Source organism: Phocoena phocoena, chromosome 6 (assembly GCF_963924675.1).
Source record: "Phocoena phocoena chromosome 6, mPhoPho1.1, whole genome shotgun sequence".
Classification (NCBI taxonomy): Eukaryota; Metazoa; Chordata; class Mammalia; order Artiodactyla; family Phocoenidae; genus Phocoena; species Phocoena phocoena.
Genome location: NC_089224.1, coordinates 108,576,316 through 108,602,859, shown reverse-complemented (window position 1 = coordinate 108,602,859; position 26,544 = coordinate 108,576,316). Strand labels below are relative to the sequence as shown.

Genomic DNA, 26,544 nt, shown 5'->3' with positions numbered 1-26,544 from the left:
GAGGAAGTTTATCCCCTGGGCCTCGGGGATTCCAGGTGATGGAGGTTGGGGTGGGGGCGAGGTCAGGGGCGAGCACCCTTGGCCACCGTGGCCTGGGCTCTGCCACTGCTGACGGCCAGACACCCAGGCCTCCAATGCCAACCCCAAGGCCTTCTCTCTGCCATCAGCCACGTGAATGAGGACCAGCCAGCCACCCCTGCTGGTCCACACCCACCACTACTGCAGCTCCTCTGGGGGCCCATTATCTCGGGGCAGCACACCGTTCAGGCCAATGCTGCTGGCCACCGGCGCCCCCAGGTAGCCGAGCAGGATCTCGCTGCGGCGCCGGGACAGCTGGAGGATGTCGTCCGCCAGCGCCGGCACCGATGTGTAGCGCACATTGTCCAGGTCGAACATGTCCCTCAGGTACTGCACGATCTGGTGCTGGGGGAGAGGGCGGGCGTTGGGCCTGGGCCGGGGCCCCCGCACCCCCCGCGCTGAGGTCGTCCGGGCCACCCAAAGCCTCTTCCTTCACCACTGGAGCCCTGACCCAGCCCCTTCTGTCCTCAGCTCCTGCCCTCCCGGGGCTTCCTCTGGACCCACCCGGGTCAGGCTCCCAGTGGAAGGAGCACAAGCTCTCAGACACGGAGCTCCCTGTTTACCTTAAAGAAAGCACAGACTTCAGAGAGCTGAGGCTTGGGTCCGAGGAAGCCGAAGGCTAGGACGGGGCTAACGTGCTCCGATACGGAGTAGAAATGGGAGATGAAGCCATCAGGCACCTGTGGAGGGTGGCAAGGCTGAGGGCTGGGACCCAGGCAGGGTGAGGCAGCCAGGCCCTGGGGTCGTATTAAGAGCCGGGGCTTCATTACTGTCCTTGCTAGGTGATGCCGGGCAGGTGACTGGGGCTTTTTGGGTTTTTTTGGCCACACCACGCGGCTCGCAGGATCTTAGTTCCCCGACTAGGGACTGAACCCAAGCCCTGGCAGTGAAAGCGCCGAGTCCTAACCACTGGACCGCCAGGGAATTCCCATGACTGGGGCTTTCGAAGCCCTGGTTTTCACCTCTGAAGAATAGGGGCAACCTTGGGGCTGTGGTGAGGGCTGCACGAGGGGCCCGGGGTACGCTCAGCACAGGAAGTGCCCAGAGCATGTGGCAGTGGCAGCTGGTATGAGCTGGGCAGCAGAGCCGGGCTGGCAGAGGGGCACAGTGGATCGCAGCAGCCCGGAGAGTGCAGCCGGTCGCCGCCTGGGAGGGCAGACGATGCAGCCCGATGGGCGGGAGGGAGGCTCTGCCCGCTCCGGGAGCATCCTGCCCCGCCGAGGTGCCTCCACCAAGCCAACCACCACTGCTCTACACGTGCCCTTCCTCCCTCTGAAGACACCCTTTCCCCGCTTTTGACATTTCACAGTGGCCTGCTCTGTGCTGAGCCCTGGGTGGGAAGATGAAACAGATCTACGTGTGCCTTTGAGGCCCTCCTGGTCAAGGGAGCAGTAATGGCAGGACAGGTGGCCGGTGCTGTGACAAAGGCCAAAAGGTGCAGCAGGGCCTGGGGGCTCAGTAAGACCTCCCTGCACGAGCCCCATTCCTCTGCCCAGCCCACACGTCCTGCCCCTAGACCAGGGTCCAGCACACACCAAATGCAGGGTCAACTGAGCTGGGCTCCACACCCAAGGCCCCCGCGTGGCGCTCCCCAGGGGCCCTGTCAGCTCACTCACCATCAGCAGCCTCCTCTTGGCTTTCAGGACAGACCAGCAAGCAGTGGCCAGGGCCTAAATCAAAGATGGGAACCCCCGGGGGGTCAGACTAACAGGCCGGGCCGGCAGCCACTAGCCACCCCCAGTCCAGAACCAGGCCCTTACCCCCAGCTCATCCCACCCCAAGCAGGGAGATAGGGACGGCTGTCTGAGCTCCGTCGTCTCCCGGCCCTCAATTACGAGTCAGGCGCACCTAAATCTGAATCCTGACTCTAACCCTTACTGGGCGGCTCCCTGGACTAGCCACCAGTCTTCTCTGGGCCTCAGATTCCTCCTCTGTAAAATGGCCATGACTCAGCAGCCCCACCTCACTCAGTGATTGTGGGGATCCATGGTTACCACCTATAAAAGACCAGCCCCACCCCTCTCCAGACCACCCCCATGGCACACAGCACGGCCGCCCTGCAGGGGCCCTGTGCTCAATGCTCTCCTGCTGTACCTCTTTTTTCTTTTTTTCCCCCGTATTTTAACTTATTTAATGCATTCAAATGGAACAGAATGAATGGCAGCTCAGAAATGAGTAGACTGCCTAAGTGAAACCACAGTGCAGAAGGGAAGTGCACGTCCCTCCGTGCTACACTGGTCAGAGGAGAGCAAGGGGATCCTGTGGGAAGTTCTCCAGGGCAGGGGACTGGTGTGCCCAGCAGCCCTGGATCACAGCGGCAGGCAGCATCCCAGTGGCGTGACTGCTCCCTGATGGGTGGGGAGCCAGCCTTGATGCCCAGGCGCACGCGTAGGGTCACGTGAGTGTGTGTGTGCCTGGGAGTGGGGTGGCCACGCACCGTCTCCTTGAAGCTGTCTGACAGCCAGCGGTTCCTCAGGACGGCAAGCACCGAGGACGGGGGGTTTTCCAGGTCCTCGAAGGCGTCCATGAGGATGAAGTCCAGCACGATGTCGAAGAAGCTCATGCACACCACCTGCGGGGGGCAGCAGTGCTCTGAGGGCAGAGCGGGTGGGGACACCGGGCTGAGCAGGCACACCAGGCGGTGTGAGGAGGGGCCTGGGGCAGGCAGGGCAGGAATGCGGGCTTCTAGCAGCCATGGAGCCATCTCAGAGCCTCAGAATCAAGGCAGGGCTCCTATAGGCACCTCCACCCAGTTCAAGGAGCTCAGGTGCGGGGAACCCCAGGACACCGAGGCTCAGCACAAACAACTCACCCCTCGGCCCTCCAGCTCCAGCCGCGTGGTGGCCCAGGTCTCCGGCCGCAGGGCGTAACTCAGCATCTCCTCGTAGCTCTCCAGGAAGCCTTTGGGGCTCTGGGGGGAGAAGCAGAGCTTGTTTTGGCCGTGGGAGAGGCCCCAAGACGCAGCTGGACTGGACCCACAGGGGCAAGCTGGCCTGTGCAAGAGGGACACACCAAGGCTGGGCCAAGGCCAATCCCTGAGTAGCACTCATGGAGAGAATGGGACAGGAAGTGTCCTGTGCCCGCCTCCACACACCTCTGCGGCGCCCAGGGCACGTCCCAGAGGGATGCAACACCAGGGGCGCCCAGCAATGTCTCACACCAGCTCGTTGCTGAGCAACGACCGCCTTCCAAAAGATGTGCACATGCCACAGAAGGCACTCACTTTGGAAGGATGGGCAAGGGTGTGAGGTCGAGCCAGCCGCCAAAGTTTCAGATCTCCGCAATCATCGGCCTCACTGGTGAAACGGGAGAAGCTACAGCCCCACACTTGGGGCTACTCTGGGGGAGTCAATAAGCTCGTTTGTGTAACACAATCAGGCAATAAATAGTGTATAGGACTAATGCTGCCAGGAACGGAGATGGTCAGCACACAGGAGGAATTCTTCACTCTCTGGGACTGGGAGGCTTAGCTGGGGCTTACGACAAAGTTTGCAGACACAGATGTAATTCACGGACGTGGAAAGCTAGTACGTGCCAGGGCTGATCTAACGTGGATCAACTCATTTAATTCATACAGTCCTATGAGGGATGGTCCAATTTTGTGCCCATTTTACAGATATGAATCCTGAGGCTTCAGATCATTGATGTGCCCAAGAGCCTGGCAGAGTGGAACTGACACAGAGCAGCAGGGGCAGGTTGATGCCATTTATAAGAACCACAGGCAGAGGAGGCATTGGATGGATGTTCACCAAGATGTGAACAGGGTGGCGTTGGGGACAATTTTTCTTGCTTTTTGCATCATCTTAGTTTTTTCTACAATTAGCTTGAGTCTTTTTTTTTTTTCTGATGCTCTGAGATTTTGACATTTTGACTTTCCTGTTACTTTTTTTTTTTTTTTTGCGGTACGTGGGCCTCTCACTGTTGTGGCCTCTCCTGTTGCGGAGCACAGGCTCCGGACACGCAGGCTCAGCAGCCATGGCTCACGGGCCCAGCCGCTCTGCAGCATGTGGGATCTTCCCGGACGGGGGCATGAACCCGTGTCCCCTGCATCGATCAGCAGGCAGACTCTCAACCACTGCGCCACCAGGGAAGCCCAGCATGAGTCATTTTTATAATCTTTTCTTTTTTTTTTTTTTTTGCCATGCCACACGGCTTGCAGGATCTTAGTTCCCTGACTGGGTGTTGAACCCGGGCCATGGCAGTGAAAGCCTGGAATCCTAACCACTAGGCCGCCAGGGAACTCCCATTTTTATAAACTTTTTAAAAACTATTTTCATTAAGTTTTAAAGAGAATCTGCTAGGATGACCCTGGGCTGTGCCTTAACCTCCCCGAGCTTCAGTTTCCTCATATGTAAAAGTTGACAACGAAGCTGAAGATGTGGGCTGGCCCTTGCTGACATTTTTGATGGCCACTGGCATCAGCTCGTGACATCCCCAGGACACGCCCATCTACACAGTAGGGGACTGAGGCTTGGGGAGGCTTCACGTCTGGCCCCAGGCATAGCAAGGAGGCGGCCTGATTCCACAATTCCAGAGCCTGGGTGTGTGCAGGGGCTGGCGTCTTCCCAGACAGAGGCCACCCCAGGTCTGCTGCCTGGAAAAACCTGACAGGGCTGTCAGTTACCGCTCAGTCCAGGGCTGGGAGTGGGGTCTGGCGCTCAAGAGCTGCTAGATAGCCAGCCGAGCCTCTTCTTGATTTCTTAATCAAAATCAAGCCAAGGACTTCCCTGGTGGCGCAGCGGTTAAGAATCCACCTGCCAATGCAGGGGACAGGGGTTCAATCCCTGGTCTGGGAAGACCCCACATGACATGCCACAGAGCTACTGAGCCTGTACTCTAGAGCCCCTGAGCCACAACTACTGAGCCTTCGAGCCACAATGACTGAGCCCACACGCCACAACTACTGAAGCCTGCGCACCTAAAGCCCGCGCTCCGCAACAAGAGAAACCACTACAACGAGAAGCCCGTATGCAGCAATGAAGACCCAACGCAGCCAATAAACAAACAAATAAATAATAAATAAATAAATAAAATCAAGCCAAGTCCTGTAGTGGTGCAGAGGCCAGAGAGAAAAAAGCCGAGCCTCCGGGCCCTTCTGGGAGCAGCCGCAGAAATCGGCCGTCCACTAAAGCCCCTGACACCTGCTGTAGCCTCACTTGCCCTTCTTCACTTGTTCGTCCTTTCACCCTCCTGGGGAGGCCACAAAGAACAGGCTAAGGGCATGGCTGGGCTCAGGCTGACTGGGGTTCAAATCCTGGCTCCACCCTAACCTTGCTTAGTGACCGGGCAAGCCCCTCTACCTCCCCAGGCTCACTTTCCTTTTCGGCCGAGCAGATGGAGACATCAGGATCAAATGAGCTACCGGAGGTGACGAAATGTGAGTGAAGCACCAGGCTCGCTGTGCTGCTCGGTAAATGGCAGCTGCTGGGAGGATAATGAGTTGTCCCTCAGAATCTGCAAAAGATTAGGTCCAGGACCTATGCAGATACCAAAATCTAGATGCTCAAATCCCTTTTATAAAAGGGCACAGTATTTGCATATAACCTAAGCACATCCTCCCCTGCACCTTAAATCATCTCTAGATTACTTATAACACCTAGTACAATGTAAATGCTAAATAAATAATTTGCTGGTGCATGGCAAATCCAAGTTTCGCTTTTTGGAATTTTCTGGATTTTTTTTTTTTTTTAGTATTTTCAGTCTGAGGTTGGTTGGACCCACAGATGCAGAACCTGCGGATGTGGAACCCATGGATACGGAGAGCCAACAGTATTCACGTTTATGGAGCAGCTGCCCTGTGCCAGGCCCTGGGCTGGGCACATACCTGTGCCAGGAGAGCGGGGCTTCTGGCCCTCGTAGGCATGAGGATGCAGGGTGATGGGGCCATACTGGGCAGGATGAGCCCAAGGGCTCTCGGGACCCAGGGGACAAGTCAGGTGAGGTTCTCCTGGGGAAAGAGCTGGGACTCAGAAGGCAGGTGACCAAGGAAGAGAAGGAGGGAGTGGGACAGGGACTTCAGGATACTGGTATGTGTTCCACCTTCTACCCTGGGGGCTGGTACACAGGGGTTCATCTTTCCATTCATTAAATCCTACTATTTATTTATCATTATTATTATTATTTTTTTTTTTTTTTGCGTTATGCGGGCCTCTCACTGTTGTGGCCTCTCCTGTTGCAGAGCACAGGCTCCGGATGCACAGGCTCAGCGGCCATGGCTCACGGGCGCAGCCACTCTGCGGCATGTGGGATCTTCCCAGACCGGGGCACGAACCCGTGTCCCCTGCATCGGCAGGCGGACTCCCAACCACTGCACCACCAGGGAAGCCCAAATCCTACTTTTTAAAAAAAATTTATTTATTTTTGGCTGCGTTGGGCACTCGTTGCCGCACGCGGGCTTTCTCTAGTTGCAGCAAGCGGGGGCTGCTCTTCATTGCAGTGGCTTCTCTTGTCACGGAGCATGAGCTCTAGGCGCGTAGGCTTCAGTAGTTGTGGCACGCAGGCTTCGGTAGTTGTGTCTCGTGGGCTCTAGAGCACAGGCTCAGTAGTTGTGGTGCACGGGCTTAGTTGCTCCACAGCATGTGGGATCTTCCTGGGCCAGGGCTCAAACCCGTGTCCTCTGCATTGGCAGGCAGATTCTTAACCACTGTGCCACCAGGGAAGTCCACATCCTACCTTTTGATACTCTTATGTGCGTATTTTACAACAAGGTAACTAACGACAACAAAAAGAGTTGAGGAACAGCGTTCCAGGTGCTGAGCGGCCAGCATCTGCAGAGGCCAGATCAGGGAGGAAGTCTGTGAGCACCAGAAGCCCTGAGGCCACAGGGCAGAAGAGCTTGGTCTTTACACCAAGGGCAGTGGGAGCGAGGGTGGGTTTTAAGCAGTTGGGTGATGTGTCAGAGGTGACATTTCAGAACCATTACCTCACATTACGCCCAGCCCATGAGGAGGAAGGACTCTAGAGGAAAGAGGCGGGTTCAAGAGCTTTGCTCAAACCCATCAAAAAAAAAAAAGAAACACAAGTGGCCAAATAAACATGAGAATGTATGCAACCTTGTTAATAATCCAAGAAACATAAAGTAATGGATGAAACAAAGATTAAAAACATTACAGGGACTTCCCTGGTGGTGCAGTGGTTAAGACTCCATGCTCCCAATGCAGGGGGTCCAGGTTCAATCCCCGATCAGGGAACTAGATCCCACATGCATGCCGCAACTAAGAATTCACATGCCACAACTAAGGAGCCCTGGAGCCGCAACTAAGGAGCCCGCCTGATGCAACTAAGACCCAGCGCAACCAAATACATACATACATACATACATAAATATTTTTTAAAAAAATTACAGGCAGACCTCGTTGATACTGCAGGTCTGGTTCCAGACCACCCCAACACAGTGAATATCTCAATAAAGCAAGCTGCATGAATTTCTTTGGTTTCCCAGTGTGTATAAATGTTATGTTTATACTATACTGTAGTGTATTAAGTATGCAATAGCATTATGTCTAATAAGACAATGTACATACCTTAATTCCAAAATGCTTTATTGCTAAAAAACACTAACCATCATCTGAGCCATTGGTGAGTCATAATTTTTGTGTTGGTGGAAGGTCCTGCCTCCGTGTTGATGGCTGCTGACTGATCAGGGTGGTAGTTGCTGAAGGCTGGGATGGCTGCGGCAATTCTTAAAAATAAGACAACAGTGGGGCTTCCCTGGTGGCGCAGTGGTTAAGGTTCCGCCTGCCAATGCAGGGGACGTGGGTTTGAGCCCTGCTCCGGGAGGATCCCACATGCCACGGATCAACTAAGCCTGTGCACCACAACTACTGAGCCTGCGATCTAGAGCCCGCAAGCCACAACTACTGAGCCCGTGTTCCACAACTACTGAAGCCCGCGCGCCGAGAGCCCGTGTTCCGCAACAAGAGAAGCCACCGCAATGAGAAGCCGGCACACCACAATGAAGAGTAGCCCCTGCTCACAACTAGAGAAAAGCCCGCACACAGCAACAAAGACCCAACGCAAACAAAAAAAATTAATTAATTAAATTATTTTAAAATAAGAAAAAGAGGTCTTCCCTGGTGGCACAGCAGTTGAGAGTCCGCCTGCCGATGCAGGGGACACGGGTTCGTGCCCCGGTCCGGGAGGATCCCACATGCCGCGGAGTGGCTGGGCCCGTGAGCCATGGCCGCTGAGCCTGCGCGTCCGGAGCCTGTGCTCCGCAACAGGAGTAGGCCACAACCGTGAGAGGCCCACGTACCGCAAGAAACAAAAACAAAAACAAAAACAAAAAAAAAGAAAGACAACAATGAAGTTTGCCACATCAACTGACTCTTCCTTTCACAAACGATTTCTCTGTAGCGTGCAATGCTGTTTGATGGCATTTTACACACAGAACTTCTTTCAAAATGGGAGTCAATACCCTCAAACCCTGTTACTGCTTCGTCAACTATGTGTATGTAATATTCTAAATCCTTTGTTGTCATTTCAACAATCTTCACAGCATCTTCACCAGGAGTAGATTCCATCTTGAGAAACCACTTTCTTTGCTCATCCATAAGAAGCAATTCCTCATCCATTCAAGTTTTATCATGAGGTTGCAGAGATTCAGTCACATCTTCAGGCTCCACTTCTCATTCTAGTTCTCCTGCTATTTCCACCACACATGCCGTTACCTCCTCCACTGAAGTCCTGAACCCCTCAAAGTCATCCAGGAGGGCTGAAATCAACTTCTTCCAAACTCTCGTTAATGTCGATATTTTGACTTCTTCCCACTAATCACAAGTGTTCTTAATGGCAACCAAAATGGTGAATCCTTTCCAGAAGGTTTTCAATTTACTCTGCCCAGATCCACCAGAAGAATCAATGTCTATGGCAGCTGTAACCTTACAAAAGGTATTTCTTAAATAATAAGACTTGAGAGTCAAAAATGAGTCTTTGATCCATGGGCTACAGAACGGATGTTGTGTTAGCAGGCATGAAAACATGAATCTTGTTGTACATCTCCATCCACCTTGGGTGACCAGGTGCATTGTCAATGAGCAGTAATATTTTAAAAGGAATCTTTTTTCCTGAGCAGTGGGTCTCAACAGTAAACCGTGTTGTAAACAGATGTGCTGTCATCCAGGCTTTGCTGTTCCATTTATAGAGAACAGTCAGGGTAGATTTAGCATTATTTTTTTTTTTTTTTTTTTTTTTTTGCGCTACGCGGGCCTCTCACTGTTGTGGCCTCTCCCGTTGCGGAGCACAGGCTCCGGACACGCAGGCTCAGCGGCCACGGCTCACGGGCCCAGCCACTCCGCGGCATGTGGGATCCTCCCGGACCGGGGCACGAACCTGTGTCCCCTGCATCGGCAGGCGGACTCTCAACCACTGAGCCACCAGGGAAGCCCCAGGCTGTCTTTTGAAGCCAGGCATTGACTTCTCCACTGGAGCAATGAAAGTCCTAGATGATACCTTCTTCCAACAGAAGGCTAGTTCGTCTACACTGAAGATCTGTTGTTTAGTGTAGTACCTTGATTAATTCATCCACACTTAACTGTTTCACCTTGTACTTTTATGTTATGACATGGCTTCTCTCCTTAAGCCTCATGAGCCACGCTCTGTCAGCTTCAAACTTTCCTTCTGCAGCTTCCTCGTCTCTCTCAGCCTTCACAGAATTGAGGAGAGTTAGGGCCTTGCTCTGGATGAGGCTTTGGTCTAAGGGAACGTTGTGGCTGGTTTGATCTTCTATTCAGGCCACTCGAACCTTCTCTGTATCAGCAATAAGGCTGTTTTGCCTTCTTATCATTCATGTTCACTGTCACGTGTTCACTTAATCGCCTTCAAAACTTTTCCTCTGTGTTCACAGCTTGGCTAACTGTTTGGCACAAGAGGCCTAGCTTTTGGCCTGTCTCAGCTTTCAACATGCCCTCCTCACTAAGCTTAACCATTTCTAGCTTTTGATTTAAAGTGCGAGACATGTGACTCTTCCTTTTATTTGAAAACTTAGAGGTCACTGTAGGGTTATGAACTGGCCTAATTTCAATACTGTGGTGTCTCAGGGAATAGGAGGCCAAGGAGAGGGAGAGAGACAGGGGAAAGCCAGTCGGTGGAGCAGTCAGAACACACCCAACATTTATTGATTAAGTTCGCTGTCTTGTATGGGTGCGGTTTGTGGCACCCCAAAACAATTACAATGGACGTGGATGGACCTAGAGAGTGTCATACAGAGTGAAGTAAGTCCGAAAGAGAAAAGCAAATATCATATAATAATGCAAATATGTGGAATCTAGAAAAATGGTATAGATGATCTTATTTGCAAAGCAGAAATAGAGACACAGATGTAGAGAACAAATGTATGGATACCAAGGGGGAAAGGGGTGGGGTGGGAGGAATTGGGAGACTGGGATTGACACATATACATTATTGATACTAAGTATAAAATAGACAACTGATGGGAACATACTGCATAGCACAGGGAACTCTACCTAAGGCACTGTGGTGACCTAAATGGGAGGGAAGTCCAAAAGGGAGGGGATATCTGTCTGTGTATGGCTGATTCTTTTTTTTTTTTTTTTTTTTTGCAGTACACGGGCCTCTCACTGTTGTGGCCTCTCCCGTTGCGGAGCACAGGCTCCGGACGAGCAGGCTCAGCGGCCATGGCTCACGGGCCCAGCCGCTCTGCAGCATGTGGGATCTTCCCAGACTGGGGCACGAACTCGTGTCCCCTGCATCGGCAGGCGGACTCTCAACCACTGCCACCAGGGAAGCCCTGGCTGATTCATTTTGTTGTGCAGTGGAGGCTAACATAACACCGTAAAGCAACCACACTGCAATAAAAATTAATAACAAAAAAAAATTACAACAGTAACATCAAAGATCACTGATCACCATAACAAATACAATAGTGATTAAAAAGTTTGAAAAACGGCGAGAATTACCAGAATGTGAGAGACATGAAGTGAGCCAATGCTATTGGAAAAACGGCACCAACAGACCTACTCGACACAGGGTGGCCACAAACCTTCAACTTGTAAAACACTGCGAAGCACAATGAAGCCAAAACACACACAACGAAACGAGGTATGCCTGTACTGATATCCGGTATTGGCCAAGATGTAAGGAGACACAGCCTTATACTGCTGAGAGGGGCTCAAGTTGTTAAGGCATTTCGGAGGGTAAACGGGCAAGATCTGCCAGCCTTGGAAACGTCTGTGCCCAAGACGCGGCCTTACCACACCTGGGCTTTGCCCCACAGAAAATCCCACCGGTACCGAAAGAGGACTGATTATAAACAGACGGAGTATAATAGCGGTGTCTGTGATTCCGGAAAAGTCAGACACAACCCAAATGTCCATCCCTGGGAGGACCAGACTAACCAGAGCCGACCCGCCTGACACGATACCACACAACCTGTCCGTCTACTGACACGGAAAGATGGACGAGATGGACTCTTACAGAACAAAATAAAGCTGCAGAACAGTCCGCAGAACACAAACCAAGCTCTGGAAGTTAAATTACAATGTTCAAAGGTTAGAGTCTATGGAACCGAGTAGGAGGACATATATCAGATTGTGCACAGCGGTTTCCCCTGGCAAGTGGGGTTCCTGGAGACCCTGTACGGTTTGCGTCTCATAATAGGCGAACTTTGTAAAACTGTGTCATGCTGTAATCAGAAATAAGAGGCAAGACAGATCCGTACTTTTCAGAATTAGCACAGGGAGCAAAAACATCCAACCCTTTCCCTGCTCTCCTGTGGCCTGCAGGATGAAGTGAGAGCTCGTCAGCTCGCTTTTAGATTGGGTTTTTTCTTTTTCTTTTCTTTTTTTTAACAGAATTAAATAAAAGTTAGAAAGATAAAAAAAACAAACAACGCAGGGGGAAGAAGAGCCGAAAAGAGAGCCCCCCACTCCCTGCTACCTTCTCAGCCTTGGTCATCAGGCCCGTCACCATCTGCCGGCCAACCTCCCCGAAGAAATACTGGTGACTCTTGTCCTCCAGGAGGCCCTAAGGGGTGAGGAGGGAGGCGGTGAGCTGACAGGCTGGCGGCCCCCCCAAGCCGCAGACAGGGCAACACCGTGCGCTGGGCAGGTGGCCATCCGCGTAGAGGAGCCTGCTTGACTGCCCCCATCCCCCCATCGCGCCCCGGACCGCACCCACCTCGAAGGCTTGCCGCACACAATGCAGCTTGGCCAGAAAGTCCTGGTCACTGTAGCAGCCCAGCAGTTCTGTCCTGAGGGGAAGCGCAGAGTCACAGCACCTGGGCCCCAGCCAGCGACCCCCCGTGGGGTCAGGGCGGAGCCCTGGGTGGCCCTGCCTCCACCTGGTAGTGTGACCTCTGGCAGGTGGCTGCCCCCCTCTAGGCCTCAGTCTCCCCCAAACCCGAGGAAGGGGCTGACAGGATGCTCCCTGAGGACGGGCTGCCTCGATGGCACTGGGCGCCCCTGGCAGGTGTGGTCACTGGGGATCGGGCTGACCCCGGCCTCCTTTAGGCCCCAACCAGCAAAGGACCCTCTCTAGCAAAGGACCAAAATGGCCAAATTGCTCCCAAGGCCAGGGCAGGGCTTTCTGGGGCAGCTAGAGGTGCCCTGATATGGGCACTTTATCCAAATCCCCAAGGCTTCAGCTGGGGCCTTTGGCCATTTTCAGTCAGTGAACTTTAAACACACATACTTAAATCTGGGACTCATGACCATCATACAGAACAATTAATTTAAGGTGGATAAGAGCCGTCAATATACCACACAGGAGAAGACTGAGGCTAAGAGAAGTCAGGAGACTTGTCCAGGGCCACACGCCACAAAGTAGCAAGACCTGGAGACAACCGGGGTCTGTCTGTCTCCAAAGCCTGGCTTCTGGACGGCTCCTTAAAGGAGTGTGTCAGAACACAGGGCTTAGGGACAGCGCCCACGGTGCTTCCATGACTGGACCCCTTAGAACATGTACGAATGATTGTTATTTTAATTACTTATATTAATTAGTTATTGTCATCGTCAACCCTAGACCTGCCTGTCTTGTACCGGGGCCATCCTAGGGTCTCCGAAGCTGGGGCAGGAGCCACGGCCAGACCATCCCACCCTCAGCCTGGCTCAGCTGGGTCCCCACCAAGCCCTGCTGGCTTCCCCAGCCTCCTCCAAGGGGACAGCCCCCCCCCACACCTGCCTCCTTCCCTCCCATGCTCACCTGAGGGTCCGGCAGGGCACTCTGCCCTCCTTCACCAGCTGCAGGGCCTCCTCGTAGGCGGCGGCAGGCCTGGAGAGTGGGCTCGGGTAATCTCCAACCTGCAGGGACTCAAAGAGCTGGGGGGAGGGTGGAGGCCTGTGTCAGCAGCATTGGCAGGCGGGGGCGGAGCCTTGGGGTGGGTCAAGGGCACCTGCCCAGGGGACTTCTGGCGGAGTACGCCCTAGGGGCCAACGCTTCAGAGGGAACGTCAGCAGGAATGCTGGCTGAGGGCAGAGGCCCGGGTTTGAGTTCTACTCTGGCTCTCAGCATCCCCATCACCGGGTGCCCTTCCGAAAGGGACCATCTACTGGACACACACCCGTGTCCTCCCATCCCAGGAAAGGACAGCCGCCTGGCACACGTGGCCATGGCAGGAAACTAACCAAGCAATGAGCACTCGGTCTGGAGAAGGGAGAGGCCGGCGTGGGCTGGAGCTGCTGGGGACGGGGACCCCTGCCCTCACTCATAGGACCTACGACCCCTGGTTTCTCAGGCTTCCCCATTCCAGCAACACTGAAGAGTCCCCCGGGGAGCAGCACTGGCGACCTCCAGATTCTGCTCCCATCAGAGGAAATGCCTTCACTTTCCCACAACCCAGTGCTCGCCCGCCAAGGAGCCGCGCGGGAGCCCCGGCCTTCACCCCTCTCCCCGCAGCCATCCCCCCAACCCACGCCACCTCAGTGGCGGAGAAGAAGGAATCCTCCGAGGTCAGGCTGTCCTCATGGTCCGCCCGCAGATGCAGCGAGCCCTCGGTCAGGGGCAGCATGAGGGTCCGCTCTGGGCAGAGAGGGAAGGGAGGGGCTGAGCTGAGACTCCTGAAATCACCGATCGAGCTAAACGTACACCAAGCCTCCCAACGCCCGATTCTGGACGAATGACGCCGATGGTAGCAAAGCTCCTATTTTCTGTGCCACGTCCGCACCGCCTGACCCTGAGGACTGTGGGCCCTGAGCTCTGAGGGCAGGCTGTGCTGTGCTGTGTGGCCCTGGGCAAGTTGCTCCCCCTCTCTGACAAGCTGAAACAGCCTCTGATGCCAAAGGGCCCCTCACTCAGCACTTCCATCCCACCCGCTCAAGGGCGAGGGGGTCTGGACACTCAAGGGGACTTGGGAAAGGTTCACAGCCCTGAATGCCCCACCAGCCTTCTCTGTCACACGGGGAGGCCAGAGGAAGTGGGACTGCTCGGATGGGGACAGAAGTGGAAGATGTGTCACCCTGGCCAGCCCTCACTGGGCCTGTGCCACCACTGGAAGAGCCAGGGAGCCCGACACTCAGTAGTCTGATGTTCCCCCCTGGGGGCGGACAGCCCCCAGGGAAGGGCCCTGGGGGGTCACAGTCACCACACGGGGTCTGGCACGCAGCAGGCACTAGGAGAACATTGGCTGCTTGGCTGAATAACTTCATTCCATCTCAGTGATGTCACACCCCTTGACCTCAATGAGCCACCCTCCGCCCACCCGGTGCCCGCAGAACAGGGCTCAAACCAAACACCTGGAACAGCCAGCAGGGGAGATGTTGACATACAAGCCCCAAAAGCCCGCTCCCAAGGGGATGGGGCAAGGCACACCGGCCAGGGACTCCCGGGGCCTCATTCCAATTCTGTTCCTGCCTGTGGGGCCTCAGTTTCCCCGTCTGTGCAGGGAGGCACTGATTGGATGAGGTCGTGGGCCCTGGGGATCATTCGCCCCGGCCCCGCTCACCGAGGTCCAGCAGCATGTTGTCGGCCGGAAAAGTGGACCCGAACTCCTCCTGCAGGTGGTAGGCCCGGTGCAGCAGGGACTCCAGCTTCTCCGCAAACTCCCTTCGCTGTGACTCTGGCTGTGGGTAAAACAATGACGGTCAACCCAGGCCCCCCAAGCTCCCCACGCCAACGGCCCCTTCCTTCACCATGATGGGGGCCCAGCCCCCAGGGAAACAGGGGACAGCTCTGAGGCCCAGCAGCAAGCACAGGTCTGGACTGAGCTGCCCCACACAGGAGCCACCGGCAACGCATGGCCAGTGCACACTTGAGACTCGGCCAGTCCCACCTGACATGGGCCATAAGCATAAATACACACCAATTTCAAACACTTAGTATCCCCCCGCAAAAAAAACCCCAAGACTACAAGAACGTGAAATACCTCAGTGATTTTTCATCTTGATTACATGTTGAAATGATAATATTTTGGATATACCAGACTATAGAAAATATATTATTAAGTCATTTCAGGGCTTCCCTGGTGGCGCAGTAGTTAAGAAGCCGCCTGCCAATGCAGGGGACAGGTGTTCGAACCCCGGTCCAGGAAGATCCCACATGCCGCGGAGCAACGAAGCCCATGCGCCACAACTACTGAGCCTGCGCTCTAGAGCCCACGAGCCACAACTACTGAGCTCACGTGCCACAACTACTGAAGCCTGCGCGCCTAGAGCCCGTGCACCGCAACGAAGAGTAGCCCCTGCTCGCTGCAACTAGAGAAAGCCAGTGCACAGCAATGAAGACCCAACGCAGCCAAAACTAAATAAATAAAATTTAAAAAGTCATTTCACCCATTTCCTTTTGCTTTTTAATGTGGTCTCCAGAAAATTTTAAATAAGATACATGACCTCCTACTGAACAGCACTGCTCTAGACCCGAGCAGACCTGGTCCAGACCTTGGCGCCACCAGTTCCGAGTTGTGTGACCCTGAGTAAATAACTCCCTTATTCTGAGCCCCGGTTTTCTTATCTGTCAGCTGAAGTAAGAGAACCTACTTCCTAGGATTTTAGGGAAAACGTGAATGAAATAAGGTATATAAAGTACTTCCTACAAGACTGGCCCATGGTGATGGCCTGTAAGTGCTGGCTATTATAATCAGAGGGCAGTTAGGAGCCCAGAAAGAGCTGGGTTCAACCCCACTGTTCCTATTAACCGTGTGCACTTGGGAAGGCATCGCACCGCTGGCACCACAGCCTGTGGCCTCAGTGACCTCCTCGCTGCCCTTGGCCTCCACACCAGGGTGTGCGAAGATGGGGGCACTGCTCCTTTGAACCCAGGAGCTTCTAGGCCAGGGGGCCAGGCATGGGCAGGCCTGACCCTGTTTTCCACAGAGGCTGCCAGATCCTGCAAGTGCATGTAACCAGACCCTGGGGAAGAGACAAGGGCCAAGTCGGGCCTCAGGCCACTGGGAGAAAGAGGCGGAAGCACTCAGAGGGGGACAGTAAGATTGTAATGGCTGCCTTTCACTGAGCGCTAGCCCTGGACAGGCAACTCGCTGTTCAGCCTCAGGGCTTCCTTGAGGCAGGGATTGCCATGACCCCGCTTCACAGAGAAAACTCAAGGAGGTTATGTGGCCCAGTGCACCCAGCTAGAGCCTGGCGGAGCCCATGGGACCCCAGACCTGCTGGCCATCTTGCTTAGTAATGCTGCTCAGCGTGGCCAGCAGAGCCTTGTAGCTTTGGCAGATCTGCCAGCTCTTTCTCTGGGAAGCCACCTTGGGTTAGAGAATGGTTTCCTACATACGACACAAGTGACAAAAGAAAAATTAGATACACTGAACTTCATCAAAATTAAAAACCTTTGTTCTTCAAAGGACACCATCAAGAAAGTGAAAAGATTGGGAATTCCATGGCCATCCAGTGGTTAGGACTCTGCGCTTCCAATGCAGGTGGCACGGGTTCGATCCCTGGTTGGGGAACGAAGATCCTGCAAGCCGTGAGGTGCAGCCAAAACAAAAGGAAAGTGTAAAGACAACCCCCAGAATGAGAAAAAACATCGACCAAAAAAGTACAAGAAAAGCCTTCTCCTCCTTTCCCTGCAGACCCTCTCCTCATAGATCACTGTTAACAATCTCCTGTGGGGACTTCCCTGGTGGTCCAGTGGTTAAGAATCCACCTTCCAATGCAGGGGACACGGGTTCAATCCCTGGTCAGGGAACTAAGATCCCACATGCTGCGGGGCAACTAAGCCCACGACGCCACAACTACTGAGCCCTCGAGCCACAACTAGAGAGAAGCCCGAGTGCCACAACAAAAGATCCCACATGCCACAACTAAGACCTGATGCAGCCAAAGATATAAAAATAAATAAATAAATAAATATTTAAAAAAAAATCTCTTGTGTTATCTGTCCAGAGGGAAATAAAAGTGCACATACACACCAGCAGTTACCAACAGGCATATGTAGGCAAGGATGGATGTCTTTTTAAAAATGTACACATCAGCAGAAATTAGTACAACATTGTAAACCAACTATACTTCAATAAAAATAAATAAATAAAACGTACACATGGGTCATGAATCACTATGTTATATACCTGTAACTTACATAATGCTACACATCAACTACATCTCAATAGAAAAAAATGTAGATATGGGTCACTATACACATTCTATACCTTGCTTTTTTCACTTCATAAAATATAGTGGAGAAGACAACCTAACAGCCCATACAGCTTTCCTTCAGCCTTTTATTTTTCTTCTTTGCCTCACCACGCGACTTGTGGGATCTTAGTTCCCCAAACAGGGATCACACCCCCGCCCCTTGCATTGGAAGCACGGAGTCTTAACCACTGGACCGCCAGAGAAGTCCGTCCTTTTTTTCTATTTATTTTTTTGGGGGGGGGCGGGGGGCTGCGTTGGGTCTTCGTTGCTGCACACGGGCTTTCTCTAGTTGCAGCGAGTGGGGACTACTCTTCGTTGTAGTGCACGGGCTCTAGGCCTGCGGGCTTCAGTAGTTGCAGCACACGGGCTCAGTAGTTGTGGTTCGTGGGCTCTAGAGCGCAGGCTCAGTAGTTGTGGCGCATGGGCTTAGTTGCTCCGTGGCATGTGGGATCTTCCTGGACCAGGGCACAAACCCGTATCCCCTGCGTTGGCAGGCGGATTCTTAACCACTGCGCCACCAGGCAGGCAGATTCTTAACCACTGCGCCACCATAAAGGCTGCCTGGTATTCCAAACCCCTACTGATGGGCACTTACAAAAACTATTACAAAACAATTCATCCTAGGACATATATTTAGTGTGTTTTGCACAAAAAAAATTTTATTTTGGCTTTTCCACTTTATCTTTCTTTTCTGATACTGAGATAAATATTCACTTATAGAAAACATGGACTGTGCCAAAAAAAAAAAAACCGTATAAAGAAAAGACAAGACAAAAGCTGTGTGACCCAATCAACTATGAACACAGGCTATTTCCCTCCAGCCCTTCAAGAATGCTTTTTTTTTTTTTGCCAAGGGGCATGCGGGATCTTAGTTCCCTGACCAAGGATCAAATCCATGCCCCCTGCGGTGGAAGTGTGGGGTCTTACCCACTGGAACGCCAGGGAAGTCCCCATTTTTTTTTTTTTTTTTTTGGCTGTGTTGGGTCTTCGTTGTTGCACATGGGCTTTCTCTAGTTGCAGTGAGAGGGGGCTTCTCTTGTTGCGGAGCGCAGGCTCTAGACACGCAGGCTTCAGTAGTGGTGGCAACATGGGCTCTAGAGCGCAGGCTCAGTAGTTGTGGCACACGAGCTCAGTAGTAGTGGCGCGCAGGCTCAGTAGTTGTGGCACACGAGCTCAGTAGTAGTGGCGCGCAGGCTCAGTAGTTGCGGCACGTAGGCTTAGTTGCTCTGCAGCATGTCGGGTCTTCATAGACCAGGACTCGAACCCGTATCCCCTGCATTGGCAGGCAGATTCTTAACCACTGCGTCACCAGGGAAGCCCCCCTTATTTTCTTTATGTAGTCAAGATCAGGCTGTAATCACCAGTGTGGTTTACTGAGTAATTACCAAGTACCAGGCATGGGCTAATGCACCTTACGTGAACTTTCTTACTTAGCTGGGTCAACATCCTGGTCAAGCGGAAGCTCCCATCCAGGAGGACGTGATGGGCTGGCAGAAGGCAGCGCTGCTAGACGCCTCCCAAGCGTGACCCCCCACCAGCCACACCACCAGTCTTCTCGGTGGCCGGGGGTAGGAGAGACCCGGGGGAGGACTGCCTACCTCGGACAGCGCCTCTGAAGCGGTCTCGGGGTTCCGGAGGCCGTCCCCCCTCTGCCCCACGCTCAGCGCCTGCTCCCACTTCTGCAGAGCTTCCTCAAATAGCTCCATGCCTGAGTGTGGGCAGGGGAGACGGGAGAGAAGGGTGTCAGGCCCCCAGCAGAGGGAGAGCAGCCGTGCCCCCCACCACGTCGCTCAAGAGGGAGCTCAGAAGAGCGAGGAGGCAGGAGAGCCCGGAAGGATGGGAACAGCCAGGACCGTGTGGACCAGGTCCTGACCCCTTTTTCAGGGCTGGCTAGCTTGCAGGTCTTCATTCAGACCAGATCTGTTCCTGGAGACTTTGCCCAGTCCAGAAATGGCTGGAAACCATTGAGCCGGGGATCTGGGGTGGGTGGTTTTGGAACTGGTTGAAAGCAGCACCCAGAAAACCCAGCCCAGGCTCCCGGGAGGAGGCCACGCTCCCCACTACCCTGCCCCGGCCGCGGGGGTGGGGCGAGCGCTGGGCAGGGCGTGCCCAAGGCCGGCCTCCTGGCCCGTACCTTGCATGTAGAGGCTCTCAGCATTGCCGCTGCTGGTGGTCACGGACTCCTCCATCCCTCTGGTGTCCCACGGCCCCGAGCATGCAGCCACGGGGCTGGATGAGTTCACCACTACCATCTGGGTGCCAAGTAGCGCAAGAACCCGAGAATAAGGGATGAGGCCTTCCCGGACCCTTTGCGGGACCCCTGAGCCCCCACCCCCACCCCACCCCTCACCACACGCCACGTGCCCTCTGCAATACCATCCCTGAAAACAGCCCCGCGCCGCAGTGGCAAGCCCTCGGCACAGCCTGCTTCCGTCCACTCCAAGCGCCTGGGGACGGGTCACAGAAATGGCCAAAGCAGGAGGAAACACTGAGGCCGATGCCCAACCGAGGAAGCTGCAGCCTCCTACGAAACCCACCCTGAACTCCACTCCCGAAAGGCATGACCCCCTCCCTGCTCCGGGGCTACACTACAAGTGAGATAGGGAGGACGCAACGTGCACCCATTACATACGGGCCGGCAGGGCCCGGCTCTCACCCACGCATCTCTCCCACACGAGCAGCCACCCGCCTCCCAGGCGGGAGCAGAGCCAGCTCCCACTCATGCCTGGGTCCCCAGGGCAGTGGCCGGCTCAGAGCTGGGGCTCAGCGCTCGCTGGATGAATGAACAACTAGACGAGTGAATGAGCCAAAGCCGTTCCCCAAGAGAAAATGAACTTCTTTGTCTTATCTATCCTCAGCGCCTAGTAGTCTCTGACATAAAGCCGGTGCCCGCTCAGTGTCTGATGAATGAATGAATGAATGAATGAGTGCACTTTCATGGGTAAGTATCTTCCCCAAGAGATCACAGCTTCTCTTCCGCATTTATCCACCTTTCCCGCACCAGTGCCCGGCACGCAGTGATCACTGACAATCTCTGGAAGTCTGCACGGATGGATGAGTGAATGAACCAACGAATGAATGGGTGGAACCTCTTCTCCCATCTTCCTACCAGCCCAGAAGCCCCCGAGGGCAGAGACCGGAGCCCCAAGGCCGTGACAGGCACCCTGCTACCCTCACCGAGGCCAAGCTGTGGGAGGAGCCTGAGTGCTTGCTGGGCTCGATGGAGGAGATGCCGCTCAGAGTGTCGTTGCTCTTGCTACTGGGGCTCTGGACCCTCCGGCTGGAGTAGCCTGTGAGGAACAGGAGAGGGGTCACGCCAGCTTCCCACCCAGCCTTCGCACGGCTGCTGCCCGCTCCGGATCCCTCTCCCCGTCTTCACCTGGGAGTCTGCCCTGACCTTCTAAGTCAGGGTGACCGCAGAGCACCCCCAGGGTGTGCACCTAGCAGCAGAGGGCTGGGCCCCTGCCCCTTGTCCTGCTCACTTCTGTACCCCTGTTACACGGCGCAGGGCCTGGCCCGGAGGGGCCTGGATCTGATGGGTTAAGCCTGAGAATGAGGCCCAGCCACTTCTCCCTCCTGACTCAGCTTCCCCTGTGTTGTTGACTGACTGACTGATCTGGAATTCTCCTCCTTCGAAAAAGGATTTGAGGTACCAACTTTTCAAAAGACATAGTTTTGTTTTGGTTTGGTTCTTTTAAGTGAGAAAAGTAGGGAAGGCAAAATAAGGTGGAACCAGAGATGGTGCTGGTACAAAGTAGGCAAGCAAGAGGTTAGTCCAGAAACGACTCCAGGCTTCCAGTGGGGCCCACGCAGAATGGAAAGCCAGCTGTGCCAGCATGTCTCGTGGTCTTGTTCTAGACTGGTCTACAAACTTCTCTGTCCAATTGAAAAGACAAAAACTTCCCTTTTGCAATGATAATTCATAATTAAAAGTCATTGTCGGGCTTCCCTGGTGACGCAGTGGTTAAGAATCCTCCTGCCAACGCGGGGGACACGGGTTCAAGCCCTGGTCCGGGAAGATGCCACGTGCCGCAGAGCGACTAAGCCGGTGCACCACAACTACTGAGCCTGTGCTCTAGAGCCCACGAGCCACAACTACGGAGCCCACGTGCCACAACTACCGAAGCCCGCGCGCCTAGAACCTGTGCTCCGCAACAAGAGAAGCCACCGCAATAAGAAGCCTGTGCACCACAACGAAGAGTAGCCCCCGCTCGCCGCAACTAGAGAAAGCCTGAGCACAGCAACGAAGACCCAACGCTGCCAAAAATAAATTTAAATAAATAAATTTTTTTTAAAAAAGTCATTGTCACTTTGATAGCTCCATGCCTGAGTGTGGGCGGGGGAGACGGGAGAGAAGGGTATCAGGCCCCCAGCAGAGGGAGAGCAGCCGTGCCCCCCACCACGTCGCTCAAGAGGGAGCTCAGAAGAGCGAGGAGGCAGGAGAGCCCGGAAGGAGATTTTGCCTCTTAAAACAAGTTTCTTCCAACATGAGAGCCTTTGAGGACTCCTTGCCTTAGAAAGCAATCTGTATACGGCATACACTGGGTTACTGGCTTACAAGATTAACGGGACCATAAGAGGCTTTTAAAGCCACATCAGCAGACACAAAACAGGTCAGTGGCTGCCAGGAGCTGGCGGAAGGGGAAAGGGGCTGACTACCAAGGGCCCTGGGGGGATGTAGAGCAACAGTCCTTGATTGTGGTAGTGACTGTATGACTATAAGTGTTTGTCAAAACTCAAAAAAGGGTGAATCTTACTGTATGCAAAGAGAAAAAGAGGGGGATGGTGAGAATACCGAAAGGCTCAGGAACCATCTGGCCCTTTCTGCTCCTGAGCCAGGGCACTTCCATCGCTGGACGGAGGAGCTGCACCCCACCAGCCCACTCTGGACCCAGGGCTCCCAAAGTGTCCTCAGATAATGAGAACCATCGCTTCCAACGACATGTGCATCCGGCCACATCACCCAGCAAATCCTCACAATGACTTGCTTCCCAGGTGAAAGGGACTCAGCTTGGAGACAGGATGTCACTAGCCCAAGATCTCAGCTAATAGGGGTCCAGCTGAGACTCGACTCCAGGTCAGGCCCTTCCCCACCACCTCACACCTACCCTTCTTCACTGACGGGACCTTCCTGGCCATGAGGATGGGGAGGGGCGCTGTGCCCAGATGCTCGCCTCCCATCTCGGGGCCGACCTGCTTCTTCTTCCGCCGTCGCCTCTTGAGCTGGTGGGCGGCCAGGGCCAAGGCCACAGTCCCCAGGGCCGTGGCAAAGAGGACCTTCCTCAGGCCTGGTGTCAACCGCAGCTGGGACAAGGCAGACTGCAAGAAAAGAGGGAGGCAGCCAGTTACATCTCCCTGGGAGAGCTGCCCTGAGGAACACGTGAGGGGCAGGGAACGCATCAGGCCCCCAGGGGATACCTCCTGACCAGGAATGACTGAGAGGCAGCCACCTGCAGGGGGCTGTGGGGGTGGGAGTTGGGGGCCCTGGCCTCTGAAACCTGGATCATAGAGATGTAAAAGAGGGGGACGGGGGATGGCAAAATGACAAGGCTAGGAGATCATATCTGGGGTCCAGCAGGTGTCCCCAACACCATCGGTCAGGATTCTACCAGCTGAACCGACGGAGCACCTATGCCAGCTACCGCGCCAGGATTTCACCTGTGTTACCTGTCCGAATGCCCATCATTTTCCAGGTGAGGCACCTGAAGCTTACACGGGTTAGGACGCACGCTTAAGGGGACAGAGAGGTAGAAATGGAACTGAGGTCTGCCCACCCCGCTTCTCCACTCTTCAAAGACAATGACGTTCACTTTACTCGATGGTCCATCTGTACACTCCCCTGCTCCACCCTCACTCTGCCTGCTGGACTGGGAGGCCCTCGAGCGAGGTGGCATCCCATAGGGCAGAGCTTCAGGAAGTATCAAGAGGACTGGTCAGCCACAAACATTTAAAGTTGGCAGGCATTACTGACCTCTTTTATAAACTGAGAAACTGAGGTCAAGAGTCCACATAGGCCTGGGGTGGAGACCGGGCTTGGGACCCCAGACTCCTAACCCAGTCCTCCTTACTCTGCTCAAAGAGGATTGCCTGGGACAGCAATCACGAGGGCCCAACTTTCCTGGATGCTGAGGGACCCTGGGATGAGTGGCTCAGTGTTTCAGGGACCAGAGAGGTAAAGGGCAGGACCACAACCCACCCCGATCTTTACCTGCCCAAACGTCGTGTAAAGGAACACAGGGATCTCTGCCACCGTCATGGCCAGGGCCTGGATCATGGACATACCCTCAGTCCTCCGGAATGCCATGGCAGGATCGGCACCCCAGGCGAGAGCCCTCGGGGCCGAGAGCTTCCAAGGAGAACGTCTTCAACTGGTTGCTGGCTGGGTCCCGGGCACCATCCACGCCCCGAAAGGACAGGGACACACATACCAGAAGGTCCCTCCACAGAGCTGAGAGACAGACGACCAAGTCAGCCACAAGGGTGTGTGCATGTGAGCATAAAGAAACACACACAAGAGTGCTCTGGGGGATGAGGTGGGAGCAAAGCCCACGTGTGGAATGCGAGGCCTGGAACCAGGCCCCCGCCTTCTGCACCTGCCAGCAGGAAGGTAGCCAAACGCCCCACAGACTTTCTGCCCACCTTGAGCCCTGGGAGAAGGCAGTGTCTGGCATGCTGGCCCAAGTGAGGACCCAGAGCCTGGGAGATGGATAGGTCGCTCTCAAACTTGGGGCTTTATACCACACTTTCTCAATCTTTTTAAACCCATGGCCCACATGCTAAGCAAAAACCTTAGGCCTCTAAAGGGTCAGACTCCTGAGTGAGAATCATTGCATCTTTTCCACCTCCCACGAAACCAAGAATGCTGTACTTCCTGTGGACGTATTACGAAAACAGCAGGGTATTTCCTCAAATAATAACAGCTACTACACCGTATGTGGGTATTCTGTGCAGAGTTCCTTACGTACATCATTTCATTGAATCATTACAATTCTATGAAGTAGATGTGATCTACCTCCCACACCCCTGCCAATTTCCAACGAGGAAATTGAGGCTCAGAAAAGCTAAGTCAGGAGTCCCAAGTCACACAGCTGGTACCAGGCGGAGTCAGGACTCGGACCAAGATCTAACGGACTTTCGACTCCTGTGCCTAACACAACCTTTTCGCCAAATCTGACATGGAGCAGGAAGTGGGAGCCTCAGCAGAACTACAGACTACAAGGGCAACTTTCCCCAGGGTACCCCACGGCCCGTTCCAAGGCCAGTGAATAAGTGGCTTGAGCACATATAACCCAGTCCCCAAGATCCTTCAGAGAGCTCCCCGACCACCACCACCAAGGCCAAGGAGGCCTTCAAACGAAATGACCACGAAGGCCAGATGGACCCTGTCTACCTGGGATGGCGGCCAAAGTCACTGGACTGGCACAAGAAACGGCTTATCCTCAGTGAGTGGGAAGGGTGAATGATCCTATCAGTTAGCTCTAGGGCTGTGTGTGTGTGTGTGTGTGTGTGTGTGTGTGTGTGTGTGTGTGTGTGTGTGTGTAGGGTAGGGGACATCCTGCCAGGAGGCTACAAATTGAGCGATGTGACCTCCAGTGGTCACAAGCCAGCTCTCGCAGCACCACCCCCAACTTGGCCCAAGCCTCAGAATGAACGAGGGAAGACAAGAACATCAGAGGATCAGCGGCTACTATTTCCCAAGCACTTACTCTAACAGGCCAGGCTTGGAACAGACTCCCCATGGAGGGTTTTAAGTCTAGTCACCCACAGAACCCTCAAGGCAAGCACTGTTTATCTCAATGATGGAGAAACTGGGGCTCCAAAAGGTAATCAAGCCTACCAAGGTCACTGAGTAAATGGCCAAGCCGGGATATGACCTCAGTTCTGGGGGACCCCAAGGCTTGGCATTTACCTGCAGGAAAGTCAAAAGCAGCCTCTGCTGCCCCGACTGAGGAAGAGTGGCAGGTGCCAGGTAACGACACCCACCCCAAGACAGCTTCACTCCAGGGATGGATCCAGATCCAGCCCAACCATACGCCATTCTTCCTCCTGGCACGACCCAGGGCTGAATGAGAGAAGCCTCCACCTCTTCTCTGTGACGACAAGACCATGGCAATGTCCCCCCACCGCGTGGACACTCCTAATGTCGTCCCAACCTGGGAAAGTCACCTCTCCTGCCCTGTAACCTTGGGCAGTAACCTCCTCATTCCACCCCCACCAGGGCACTCACAACCTCTCAGCTTGGATGCCCACGCTTTCCATCCCGGACACCTTCTCCCCTGCCCTGAACCACCCCGTAAATGACTCTAGTCTGAGCACCCTTCATGCCGCCTTGACCCCAGCAATGTCCCCTCTGCCCAGTCTCCGTTCATTCCACACCGGTGGGACACCTCAGCAGTCTGACCAGGACCGGCACTGAGCACTCCCACGCTGGACCTCAGCAATACCCCCTTCTTCAGAATCTGCTCTTTCCATCCCAGACAATTCCTTGCGCATGCCCTGGTCAGGCCCCCTCCTCTCTTGCCCCGACCCCCGGAATATCCCTGAGGGTCGTCCAGGTGCCCACTGCCGCCGCCTTCCACAGCCCGCGCACCCGGTCCTTCCATCCCAGTACTTGCCCAGCGCGGGTCCAGTACCTGCGCCCCTGCTCCGATCTCTGCAATGTTCCAGGCCCGGGCATCTTCCCACTGACCGGGTACCTTCCGTTCCACCTCTCGCGCCGCCCACGGCCCGAGTACCTGCTCTTTCCAACGCTGGCCCTTCTAGTCCGGCTGAGCTGGGACACCTGCAACCCTACCCAGTTCCCCGCTCAGGGACGGCTCCCGCCCGCTGCAAGCCTCAGACCCGGACCTTGCCGCGCCGCCCGCCTGCTCCGCGGGCTCAGCCCGGACCGCCGCCACTCACCCAGGATCCCATCGCTGCGGAAGGACAGCGT

General features: G+C 54.5%; 1 protein-coding gene across 1 annotated transcript; it reads right to left on the bottom strand.

Moving 5' to 3' along the window:
• Positions 1-216: 216 nt before the first annotated feature.
• MIGA2 (mitoguardin 2) lies at positions 217-26,544 on the bottom strand. Its single transcript, XM_065879213.1, has 16 exons — positions 26,514-26,544; positions 23,821-24,060; positions 22,721-22,931; positions 20,790-20,902; positions 19,747-19,864; positions 19,211-19,320; positions 14,975-15,092; positions 13,952-14,052; positions 13,237-13,352; positions 12,214-12,286; positions 11,974-12,060; positions 2,891-2,989; positions 2,516-2,650; positions 1,695-1,748; positions 642-758; positions 217-423 (listed from the first exon to the last, which is right to left on the bottom strand). The coding sequence occupies exons 2-16, from the start codon at positions 23,914-23,916 to the stop codon at positions 217-219; spliced, it is 1,755 nt and encodes a 584-aa protein (XP_065735285.1). The 5' UTR covers positions 23,917-24,060; positions 26,514-26,544.

What these genes read in the sequence shown, in the direction of transcription:
- MIGA2 (XM_065879213.1), bottom strand. Translation starts at nt 23,916, where the DNA reads ATGGCATTCCGGAGGACTGAGGGTATGTCCATGATCCAGGCCCTGGCC. An exon ending in CCTCCCACAGCTTGGCCTCG is followed by an intron (nt 19,865 to 20,789) that starts GTGAGGGTAGCA and finishes CTTGGCACCCAG; the next exon opens with ATGGTAGTGGTGAACTCATC. An exon ending in TGGAGCTGGAGGGCCGAGGG is followed by an intron (nt 2,651 to 2,890) that starts GTGAGTTGTTTG and finishes TGCCCCCCGCAG; the next exon opens with GTGGTGTGCATGAGCTTCTT.